General features: G+C 34.0%; 1 protein-coding gene across 7 annotated transcripts; it reads right to left on the bottom strand.

The window, feature by feature from the left end:
* Positions 1 to 3,304: 3,304 nt before the first annotated feature.
* Positions 3,305 to 11,828, bottom strand: UBP5 (ubiquitin-specific protease 5). Of its 7 annotated transcripts, none has more exons than XM_088489837.1 (14): positions 11,442 to 11,805; positions 10,167 to 10,246; positions 9,992 to 10,088; positions 9,630 to 9,774; positions 9,453 to 9,527; positions 9,263 to 9,358; positions 8,765 to 9,163; positions 8,029 to 8,169; positions 7,769 to 7,939; positions 6,194 to 6,451; positions 5,954 to 6,102; positions 5,297 to 5,839; positions 4,238 to 4,511; positions 3,305 to 4,102 (listed from the first exon to the last, which is right to left on the bottom strand). In XM_088489837.1, the coding sequence occupies exons 1-14, from the start codon at positions 11,555 to 11,557 to the stop codon at positions 3,959 to 3,961; spliced, it is 2,688 nt and encodes an 895-aa protein (XP_088345963.1). In that variant the 5' UTR covers positions 11,558 to 11,805; the 3' UTR covers positions 3,305 to 3,958. The 7 variants fall into 7 exon arrangements, with proteins under 7 accessions (XP_088345963.1, XP_088345964.1, XP_088345965.1 ...); XM_088489838.1 differs by having other exon boundaries at positions 9,453 to 9,512; XM_088489839.1 differs by having other exon boundaries at positions 5,297 to 5,833; positions 9,453 to 9,512.
* Between the last annotated feature and the right edge of the window lie 239 nt (positions 11,829 to 12,067).

The following is a 12,067-nucleotide window of genomic DNA, read 5'->3' as shown; positions in this document are numbered from 1 at the left end:
AGTATTTGAAATTTTCTTTTAATTATTTTTTATAAATAACTATAAATAGATATTTTAATGCAAACAAAATAATAAGATATCGTCTACATAATACCAAAAAATAACTATATTTTTTTATATTTTTCTTGATGTCTACCATGTTTTTCTATATGTCTGGTGTTATGAGTCACCAAAAAAAAAATATATGTCTGGTGTTATACAAATTTTGGGTGCACATATTTTTAGTGAGTTTAATTTTGATATATTGACAGTGTAAAATGTGTTTTACACAGTCGTGTAATTATATTTAGTTTTTTGGGTGACAATAAACAATGTCTATAAAAAGTAATTATTTTTGTTAATGTAGTGTTACGTCATTAGATATAAATATAAAATTTTATACTAACACTATATTAAAATTAAATTTATTTTTAATTTTTCTTTATAACAAAAAGCAAAATTTCTTATTACAATTTTCATTCTTAAAAAAAATCAACTCCCAAAATATATATTATCTCTTTCTACACCATAAAAATGACAGTATTACAAATGCTATTTTGACATCAATATTTTTTAAACAATTAAATATAAATTTTTTTTGTTTTATTAATTAAAAAAATTTAAATATATACATAATTAATAACAAACTATTTTTATAAGATGTCAAGAATATGTGGTGTTTGAATAATATTTTTTTATAAATATCTATATGTACCTAGAGTAATATTGACAGATATATTGATATAATATTTAAATTAAATATATATAAATATTACCGTTAATTTAAATGTATGTAAATATGTAAAGTTATATGTTTTTTGTTGGTTAAAATATGTAAATACATTTTTATATTTGTGAAACTGAATATATCTAAGTCATCAAAAAAGAAAAAAGGTATATATTAAAATAAATAAATATTAATAAATTTTTGTGTGTAAAGTTAATATTTTTAGAGAAAGAGAGTGTACATTCAAAAAGTCCAAAAATAAAAAAATCATACAAGGTACAATATTATCTTTAATAATTAATTAACATAAATATAATTAGCCTATTTAATCAATACATTATTTACAAGGCACACGTTTGCAATTCTCCCGCAATGGCGCCATTTTGACGATCTGGATTTCTGCGGGTAAAGAATTTTTATAAAAATATAATCACGTTGTAAGTATAGTTTCTAAACCAACAGAGAATACTTTCGTACAAAAGTTTGGTTGTAACAAGTAACAAGACCCAATAAAATTTATAACCGAAGTATTGAAATCTCGGGTCGTATCTCAAGGAATTGCAGGGAGGCATGATTTATTATTGGTTATGAAAAAAGGTATGTTTTTGGGTTTTTGAAATAGGGAACAAGTAATTTAAATTATAAGAAAAATAAATTAATAATTATAAAGAAAACTCATGGCAAGGTATAAGAACTGAAAATTACATCATAGTTATCTTTATCAGGTGTGATGAGAATTGTTTATCGCTCCCACTTAGTTAAACCTTACTAAATAAAGGAAAGTCAAGTGGACCAATCAATTTGATCCTCAAGTCCTAGTCAACTCCTGTGGAAAAGACTAGCTTTAGAGCGATCCAAATCAATCAGCGAGAATTCCAATTTTCAATCAATTGCTGAGTTTGATAACTCATGTGTTACAAATTACTTAACCAAAATCAAAAGAAAAAAATTTAAATTAAATTGAAAGCATCACAAATAGAATAAAAGAATCATAAATCTGAAATATCTCAAATTATATTAAATAGAATATTCAAATCTAACATGGAAAGATTCATAAGCCAATTTGGCAACATAAGTAATTAACAAGTAAATAGAGCAACTAAAGTAATAGAGTAAATAAAAGTAGAAGGAAACATAAATTAAAGGAACATTGAACCTAAATTGAAGAAATAACCATAAAGTAAAAGAAATCCTAATTCTAAAACCTAAGAGAGAGGAGAGAACCTCTCTTTCTCTAAAACTACATCTAAAACCTAAAATTCTCTCTTATGAGACTTGTATGAATTCTCCTTGTTGATTCTCCCATTCTCTGACTTCTATTCTGTGTTCCTGGGTTTGGATTTGGGCCGGAAAAGGGTCCAGAAATCGCTGGAGGCGACTTCTGCAATTTTCTGCACGTGGCGCCCGTCATGCGTTCGCATCATTTGGAGTTTTTCTGTGTCACGCGTGCGCGTCAGTTGTGTTCTGCTCTAGGCACGCGTCCGCGTCGTCTACGCGTACGCGTCACTGCCATCTCGCGCTAGGCACGCGTCTGCGTAGTCCACGCGTACGCATCGTTGCCTTTTTCTTCAAAACTCCATTTTTGTGCTTTCTTTCCGTTTTTGCATGTTTCCTTTCTGTCCTCTAAGCCATTCCTGCCCTATGAAGCCTGAAAATACTTAACACACAAATCACGGCATCGAATGGTGATAAAGGATAATTAAATATAATATTTTTAAAACATAAGAAACATGTTTTCACATATATCATAAAATAAGGAAGGAATAGTAAAACCATGCAATTCATATGAATAAATGAGTGAAGAATTGATAAAAACACTCCATTGAACACAAGATGAATCATAAAATAGGGGTTTATCAATGTTACATAAGACAAAATACACTACATTTTACTTGCAACATGTCAAATCTTGTCTCTTCAATTACTCTCTTTTTAAACACTTGTCACACTACCCTTTTGACAACACAAATATACACATGTAAAAGAATCTTTCTTGCTACATCATAGAATCCACCTTCTAGCATTGTAGAATGGAATGATTGTCTTGTGATTTATGATTATGAGGGGAACCAACCATGTGATGTGATTCTTTGACACAGCGGGTTGGTATTGATAATGAAGAGTACTATGGAGCAGCAAATTTTGTAATTTATAGCTATTAATTAGTCATCATTAATATTTTTAATAATGTGAGATTACTCACTTTTTTTTTGTTGGTTAAGTGTTGACCAAATTTTAATAAAAGTATTTAACCCTAAACTTTCTCATTGATGATACCATGATAATGTACAATATTCACAAACTCGCATCCGTTGAATAGTATATAACACGTTATAAATTGGGGAGTTCTCGTTGATACATTTTTATATAATTATACTATTACTAGCTATATAGTAACTAAAATTTTGACAATATTAAAAGTGTATCATTCTTTGATCCAAATTATCCATCCTTATGAACAAATCAACCCCCCCCCCCCCCCCCCAAAAACAAAAACAAAAAAAAATTTCTTCTATTATATACCTTATTGATAACCAAACTACCTAAATCTAAATTCAAATTATATCCGAATCCCAAATATAAATTGAAAACACATGATAACAAAAATCCCTACTCAAATTTAAAAATGTTATGATATGTTACACTGAAATACAAGAAAACAATAAGCAAACAGATATACCACTTACATATTCAGATATTACTGCGAGGTAACAGATACACCCTCTGTTGTTTCAACCTACAACACCTATCCCTAGCCTTTCCCACTTAAGTTTAAACCTAGAATCCTCTAGCTAAAGTCACATCTGATTCTGCAGAATGTTGAATGTTCATCGAATAAAATAAAATAATATAATATAATACAAAAACTCTCTTAATTACAATTTCTCGAGATAAAAATTGCATGGTGTCACATTGTTGCTGCTGGCATGCTCAGAAAGGCCCTGTTGATCAATTTAGTTGCCATGTGCTTCTGAATCCAAAGCATTTCAATTTCGACTTCCCCGATCCAGTAATCAAGTCAACAGGAAAAGAGGGGAAAAAGGAACAAAAGTTTAAAAAGTTCATCTATGATTATTAACTCCGTTACTACTCTAATATGAACATGATTTTGTATCCCATACATATAACAAAATCCCCAGATTGAAACACCTGAGCCGCTACCTATCTAGTTTCTACAACGTCTCTGGGAATTATAACTAGATGTCTTATTGACACATGCATCATATGTCACATTGTCCACAACACGGAAGACTAGGCCCCATTGCTAACAGAATCATCGTCACTCCGCACCCTCCGGTAAAATAGAACATAGGCAGCTGCAGTGTTCACATCATCCTCACTTATGGGTGATATGTGGCTGTCGTCAAAATTGTACCACCTGTTTTCATCTAAGAGCTGCACATTGGGAAAAACCTGTCATCAAAATTGTGCCAAAGAATCGGCCAAGAAAGTAACAATATAGATGCTAGGCAAAATGGACAGAAGAAATCCAATCAACTTAAAAGGAAATGAAATGTTTAATGCTCTTACCTTGATATGTGCAGTGTAATGACCACTACCCATACTACCATAATGGTTTGTGAGGGCATACAATTCATACAGCTGACGCCGAGAATTGTTTTTATTGGCTACATAGTTCGTTAAGTCAAAGTCATGAACCGGGAAGTTAACAAAGGTCTCTAGTTTATGCTTCATTGACCTGCTGTATGAGAACCTCTTCAAATGAATGACCAAAACCTCTGGGAGCCTCCACAAGTCAAGCTTTTTGCTTGCTTGTCTTCTCTCTTTGCATTGGGGACAGTACCTAAGATTTTACACACATATGACATTAGCACTTCGCATCTAAATATTGTCCATTACCTAAGGTTGTTTTAATGTTCATAGCGAATTGCTTGGAGGATATAATAACTCATCTAAAGAATGCAAATTCAAAGAAAAGTATCTCAATAGCATGAAAACTATGTAAATGTAAAATAATACAAAAGTGACAAGTATGTCGAATTGTTTATTCTAAGATTGTTTTAATGTACATAGCATATTGCTTGGAGGATATAGCAATACAACTAACAAATGTATATAGTCAAAAACAACAAATATTAGTGTCTCGATTAAGTGTTACAAAGCAACAGTTTTAATACATTCAACAAAAGTGCAAAGGAGAGAAAGCAGCAGGAGAAACAGCATATATTATAGCCGCTAGAAGTAATGCATTCAATATGTTGAAGTACAAAGGATTAAACTTTTTATCTAAGATTCTCAGTGTAAAATTTGCATTAAACATAAGGCCATAAAACTCTAATTGAACATATTAAGAACTAGCCCACCCATAGTTCATGAAAAGCAGCCATATCTTATAAGGGAAGATATCACCACATAGGCACGGTAGTAAATTCAATGATGTGTGTAATCACCATTTCCCATTATTCTCAACCACATGTTTCATTCACTTTCATGAGATTCTTTTATTGCACAAGCTAGTTGAGCTTTTAGGGCAATGCAGAACAAAATATGCAGGTCATAAAACAGACTGAGCACAAAATAAGGATATGGAGAGTATCATAGGATAAGAGAGTTGGAGATGGGACAAACCACATATCTTCAGGCACCAGAGGTTCTTCGCGCAGAAAAGCTTCCAAACAGGTGTACAATGAGAGGGGTTCAGTACGAGCTTTCTTGGACACGGGCCCATATTTTAAAACTTCAGGCAAAATCTCAAGTGGATGAGTATCATACTTCTCCAGAAGCTTTTGAGACCAATCAATATACACTAGAAGTGTTGACGAAGAAGGAAGTTTAACAACTTTATCCTCTCCCATAGAAAGATCAATGCAAGCATTGCTTTCATCTATCAAAAGAAGGGGTAGTGTTGGTGTTCGTCCAGCCTTATTTACTGAATTTGACACCAAGTTGGTAGCATATGCATCGCTAGAAGCATTGTCGCCAGCAGCTTTTGTGATGCTGGTTTCTGTATTAGTGTGCTCTGTATTGCCACTTTTCCTCAACAGTGGAGAGAGCATACGATTAACTATCACTTGTATATCGCCTCTTGTAACTGGATCATCACATGAGATCAATGACACAATAGGTGTTCCATATGGCTTCCATCCTGATACAGTGTGCGAGTCACTGCTCCTATGAAAAAAATTATCAAATTAATATGCGTAAAGTTTCGAGACAAAACCAGAGTGATTATTTAACACAACATATAACTACCATACAAAAAGTATAAATGCAAAAAATACATACTGCTCTCTCCGGCGGTGGATCAACTGGAGATACTTTGTGTTTTTCTCTATCTTTGGAATCTTGTAAACAGCAACATGGTCATCATCTTTGATAGTGGACAACAACTGAAGAGGATCTTCAAGAAATCTATGAATCAAATGGTTTCGTACCTGTGAATGGCCCATCAATGAAACAAACACAAGTTAGAATTAATGTAATTCTGACCCATATATTTAATTATTATTCCAGCATGATACACACCTCTACAAGCAACAGTCTCTCGTTATGCTTCAATGAGCAAGCAGTGCTGAGAGCCTGAATCAGATCTTTGCAGCGTCCCTGCTTAGGCACAGTTACAGTACAAGGAGATGGCAGGGCAGTTCCATCACAAGTAAAAACTGTCACTGTCATGGTCCTGCTGCTGGTTGACTGGAGTGGCAACGAAAGGTACATAAAAGGATCAAACGTGACAGAGACTTTATTGCAAACTGGACAAACCAATGTTGACTTGTATTGCCCCTAAAATGGTAATGAAATACCAGTGACCTTGATCAGTTACATGCTAAAATAAAAAGCTGCGAGTAGATATTATGCACAAACAATTTCTAGCGACAATCAAGAGACCAAAGTTGAAACTCTGGACAAACAGTGGCATCACATCATTAACAAATGCAATCAATACTTTTATATTGGAGTTTCTGGTGTAAAACTGGTTAAGCTATGCTTCAACTATTCACCCGACATATAAAAATAACTCAAGTGGATTGAAATTATCATGTCTCTTATCTTAGAATCACTCCTCCCTTTGGATAAACAATTCTTTTCATGAAGAGAAGTAAAATATGATCCTAAGGAAACAAAGGGTGACTACAGTCATAAAAATGGTGTAATCCTTTTTTATTCCCAGTGGATTTGTCCAAATCAATCATCCTCTCAATTAGTCCGCAAGCTTTAATTTCTGACTCAATAGATCCTTTGTGGAAGCTGAAGGATTTGTTAAATTGGTAATGGTAATATGCTAGCAAAATAATAAAATTTTAAGGTGGCACTATACTCTTTCCCAAGTGAAAAAGATAGTGGTTTAACAACAAATTAACAATTCTCTTCTCTCTTTAACAAAGCCCACAATCAGTGTTTCTTATTTCCATGCTTGACAAATAATGATTTGTTAATGACTCACATCACACTTATGTTATATGATTTTGTAATTTGCTATAATTTTACCAAGCATTTTTCTAATAAATGAAACAATACCATTACTAGATAAAAGTCTTGCAAATCACCAGCACGATAGTTTCTGAAAGAAGAAAGCAGCCCCAAACAGATTGTTATATTGATAACTTATATGACTTTGACTGTTAATTACTAGCATCAGAAATTCTTAGATATTAGGAGATGCATATGTCAGAATGTTACAAAAGCAAGGAAAGGTATCATTGGAAAGTTAAATATTCTCTCAAGGGAACAACTATACTTGATAGAAATTGAGCTGACAGAAGATCATGCAAAACAGTGTCATAATTGTACATATGTGGATGCCTAAGCAACAGACTGTCCAAATATACGGATTATCTCAATGGATATAATAGGTGAAAGGAAACCTCAAATCATATCTAGAAGTAACAAGGAAGATCCGCATATTAAAAAGAGTTCATGGAAAGAATTACGCATGATTGCATGAAGCCATATCTCAAGCCTTAATGTTAACATTAATTCACATGAGAGTCTAATGGACCATTTCCAGTTCTCCATGCAAGTTCAAGTTGTTTTTCACAGGATGGCATTTAAATAACAATGAAAACCTCACAGAAGTTTACTAAGTTTCATTTTATTCACCTGGCAAACATCAACAATTATGGAATCATTGCGAGCAATATGATTTGCCCAATACTCATCAGCCACTTCTTCATCTGGTCGGCCATCAGCATCTCGAGACTTTATATATGGTTTGTGTTTAACACGATTCAAGTCTTCGTGAAGACCATCCAGCAGAAATGCTAAAAGCTCCTGACAAAATAGTAAAACAAATGCTGTCACATACTTGCCATAGAAATAAAATAAAAGAGATGGTGAAAACATTCAATCAACAAGCAAACCTGAGAATCGTGCTGATTGTGCCCACTGAACTGAGGTGCAAAGCGAGCAAGCTTGGCTTTGAAAGGCCGAGGAGCAATTGGTGTTCGCCCAGGTGCCCATAGTTTACGAAGCAACTCACCAAAGGCTAGGGCTAGCTCACCCTACATAATGGTTAATTCCGTTTAGAACATTAATTTGCAGATAAGATAGTTATCAAATGGTTGAGTAAAACCACTCCCCAACTAAATGAAGTGAAGGGGGCATTCAAGAAGATGAACTCAAAGGAACCTTATCATAACCCAAGCATGAAGCATAGAATCTCTCCCACAAATGCTATCAAGAATCAAGGGAAATGAAGATAAAGTATAAATGTTGCCACAGGCCTAAATTTTTCTTATAATTAAGAAACAAATATACTAAACCCATGATAGTAACTAAATGAAAAGCAGAACAATAGAATAAACATAAAAAGAGTTTCCATTCATGGCCACGTTAAAACTATGCTTAATTACACTTCTGGACCTCATTCAGAAAAAGTTGCATATTTTTATCAACACGAAATTACTCAAATTCAAATAAAAGGGCGATGAGCTAAAAGTGAACTTAAGCCCTAATATTGTGTAGCACACGTTAAATTAATTCCAGCAAAAAGTATAAGTACACGAGAAAAGATCTAAACAAAAAAAAAGAGAAAGAAAGGACTGGGGGAGTGGGGAGGAGGTGCTCTACTTTTACTAACTTTAACATGATACTTACAACCATGCCCAATGGATTTTGCCAATTTATCTCTTGATGATAGTCCTCCCGAAAGTACCTAGCAAACTCTGGTGTATGGACAAGACACTGTATTGCACTATTCATGAAACAAGTGTTGCCAAGATTCAGCAGCCCGGTGAGACCGCTCACTGAACCTCGTGTGGTGACACCACTCCCATAAGGATTTTCCGCATCTCTGGCTGGAGGATTTAGGTTCTGAGAAGAAGAAAGATCTGCATTATAGCTTCTAGAGGGAACCCTGCTAGCAGACAGGCCACCAGCAATTGATAAATTTGAGTTTGAAGGCTCGACAAGAACAGAACTTGCTTCCCTCTGCGCAGACCCATTTTCATGGGCAGAGCTTGTGTTATTCGTATTGTTGATAACCTCAACAAGAATCTGTATGAATGTTATAAGATATCAATAGAAAAACAATGGTTATAAAGCATAAGCAAGATAAAGAGGTACAATCCAACATAAAATTATGTGAAGACTCACATCTTGGTCCATTTGTATATTGGCATCATCAAGTGTTTTGTCCATGTCATTCATCAAGGCATTCTTCCGGCGGGAATAGTAATCCCAAATACATACCTACAATAGAGGTGACTGCTTTTACTATATACTGAGGAGGGTGAAAAATGTTTTAAAATGTTTTGAATTTCAAGAGGGAATCATAAGTCTTTACTTGGTCCAATGGAAGATCAAATATTTCACAAGCTTTCCTGTGAAGCTGTCCAATGGTTTCCTGCCAAAAATTTCTCTACTATGAGGTAGATAAAGCATGAATAAAGCAAACTATAATTGCAACGAAACAAGATGTTAAAGATTTTCCTATCAATTGTCATTATCTCTCATATTATACCTTCTTGCTTATTCTTATGCTGGTACGATCATTTCTTGGCAACATGAGTAATTGAAGCCGTAGAGGATACACCTCTACGGCCAGCTCTGTCTGGGAAAGACCTGCACTGATAACTTTCCTTGGCAATGTAGGTCCACCACCATACCTAGTTGAGCAAAAGGCAAAAACTAAGTCAGGAAACTCAAATTAAAGACCAGAAAAAGGTTTAGTGATCTTCAAGTGTTCAAGTTTGTAACCATTTGCAAACTTACGCAACAAACCAGAAAAACAAAAAAGCAAAAGAAAGAGCAAAAATTATAACCAGGCACTTTTTCACATTTTAGATTAACCAAAGATGATGTGTACTAAGCAAGCTAGCTCACCATGCATATAATTGGTTCCAAACTTCTTGGGGAAGTAATACATAGTCACGACCTTCTAAAAGTGTATCATGAATATCAATACCCGTACTAGAGTCCTCTGACACAGAATCATCTATCAAATCAGAATTATCAATAACAGCAGGCCTCTTTAAAGCATTTGAATTTGGCAAGTCACCATATTCTAAAAAGGAGGAACCATCATAAGAATTGTTTGACTGATCTTGGTTCACATATTCAATCCAATGTTGCCACCATCTGCATGAAAAAATTGGAAACAAAATCCTTGTTATCTTACATGATTACATATTTTCAGGGAGCATTCAAACTAAATCAGCTGGTCTATAGCCATAAATGAAGATAAAAGTAAATACTATGTCAATGTTTGACTTCAAGATTAACTCTTTAGAGAACAGATGTCTTTTTCTATATGGACCCCTAATAACCAATTGTGAAGAAAGGAACCGACAACTTTGCACACACAAATCCTTCTCCCAAGATGTGTGTTATGTGAAAATCAACCTTCAAAATAGTGGTTGAATTGCTTTTACATAGCACGGTAGTTGCTTTCCTTTAGAACAATTTGCTTACAGTTGCACTGAAACAGTTTCTCGTTATTTGTTTGATAAGCTGTCGTACTATCATGGGGGCCAATGTTTTGTAGCAGTGTGACAAAATAAACAGCATAAAAACAAGGAAGGAAGTATTTCAATAAATATAGAAAGCAAATTCCAATATTAATGATATAAAACAAACACTAACTACATTAAAGAAATGAACCGAACACAAACTTTAATCTAGAGTTGTCTGCACAAAATGCAAGCCAAGGCAACAAAGCAGCCTCGGCATCTCAAAGGAATCCACAGAATCAGTAGCGCAGAACTAGACCTAACCTTGCATTTCCTAATTTCAGCATGCATATTGATTGACCACAATAACCCTCCCCCAGGGGAAGCAATTTACAGTATACACTTATAAGATATTGCAGTGGTCAGAGTCAACAATGATAAGGGATAAGCCAAAACATAAGGTTGTTTGTTATACTAAAATGCACCTTATCAAGCTAGTTCTGTCATCTATGTTAGAATAGAATACATGGTTGCAACAACTATTAATCACAAAAATCACCATTATTGACAAAACAACCCACCATAAGAAGCAACAAACGCATTCAACCCAATATTAAACCAGTCCAAAAATAAAGCAGTATTCACCTAAAATCCACGCACCATCTCCTAAAAATTACAATCTCAAGGGTATAAAAAAAAACAAATAAAGCAAAATTAGGCACACATCATATCTTTAAGTGAAGCGAAATTGAAATCAAATATTCTAAGAACCCCGAAAAATGAGAACTTTGTGTCTGACTTAGGGCAGCGAGTTCCAGAAGTTACCATCTTCAGGGGGAAAAATAAAAATGGAAAAATGAAAAGGAAAAAAAAAGGAAAAGAACCTCTGAGTGATTAAGAAGAAGGTGTCGCCTTCTTTGCTATTAGATTGAGAAGAGAGGGCAATGTCTCTGATCATTATTCTCTCTTCGTCCGGGCTCAGCTCCAACATCTCTCCCATCTTCTTCTTCTTCTTCTTCTTCTTCTTCTTCTTCTTCTTCTCCTGAACCCAATTTTCTCCTTTTTATCTTTTATTTTTTTTCTCTCTCTTTCTCTTTCGGCAAATCGTGTCTCAGCAGAAGAACTAAAACTGAAGAAAACTCCGAAATCTGGGACAAGTGTGTTGTTAATTGGAGCGTTGAAGAGTGATTAAGGAAGGGAAGGGTGAAACACTGAAACCTGGGTTTTCCCTCACTTCTTGCTGTTATTTGATGCGCACTTACCCATTTACCCTTAACTAAACTTTATTTTCAGTTTCATTTTCACACTCACTATTTTTTTTTTTTTTTGGGAAAAACTAATTTATTAGTAATTGTAAAAATTTTTTATATAATCTTAATTTGTTGAACTTGTGAAAAGTAAAATAAATGCATTTTTCATTTAATTTAAAATGGTGTTCACTTATCAATTATCATATCTTTTGCTTATAATTTATGCACTTGTTGTACAGCCCCTTTTTTTTCATCTCGTC

This window comes from Arachis ipaensis, chromosome B6 (assembly GCF_059453495.1).
Source record: "Arachis ipaensis isolate K30076 ecotype BB chromosome B6, ASM5945349v1, whole genome shotgun sequence".
Classification (NCBI taxonomy): domain Eukaryota; kingdom Viridiplantae; phylum Streptophyta; class Magnoliopsida; order Fabales; family Fabaceae; genus Arachis; species Arachis ipaensis.
The sequence above is the reverse complement of the archived record's forward strand: the minus strand, read 5'-3'. Positions and strand labels throughout refer to the sequence as shown.

What these genes read in the sequence shown, in the direction of transcription:
- UBP5 (XM_016306288.3), bottom strand. Translation starts at nt 11,557, where the DNA reads ATGGGAGAGATGTTGGAGCTGAGCCCGGACGAAGAGAGAATAATGATC. An exon ending in ACAATCAGCACGATTCTCAG is followed by an intron (nt 7,940 to 8,028) that starts GTTTGCTTGTTG and finishes CTATTTTGTCAG; the next exon opens with GAGCTTTTAGCATTTCTGCT. An exon ending in AGAGACTGTTGCTTGTAGAG is followed by an intron (nt 6,103 to 6,193) that starts GTGTGTATCATG and finishes GGCCATTCACAG; the next exon opens with GTACGAAACCATTTGATTCA.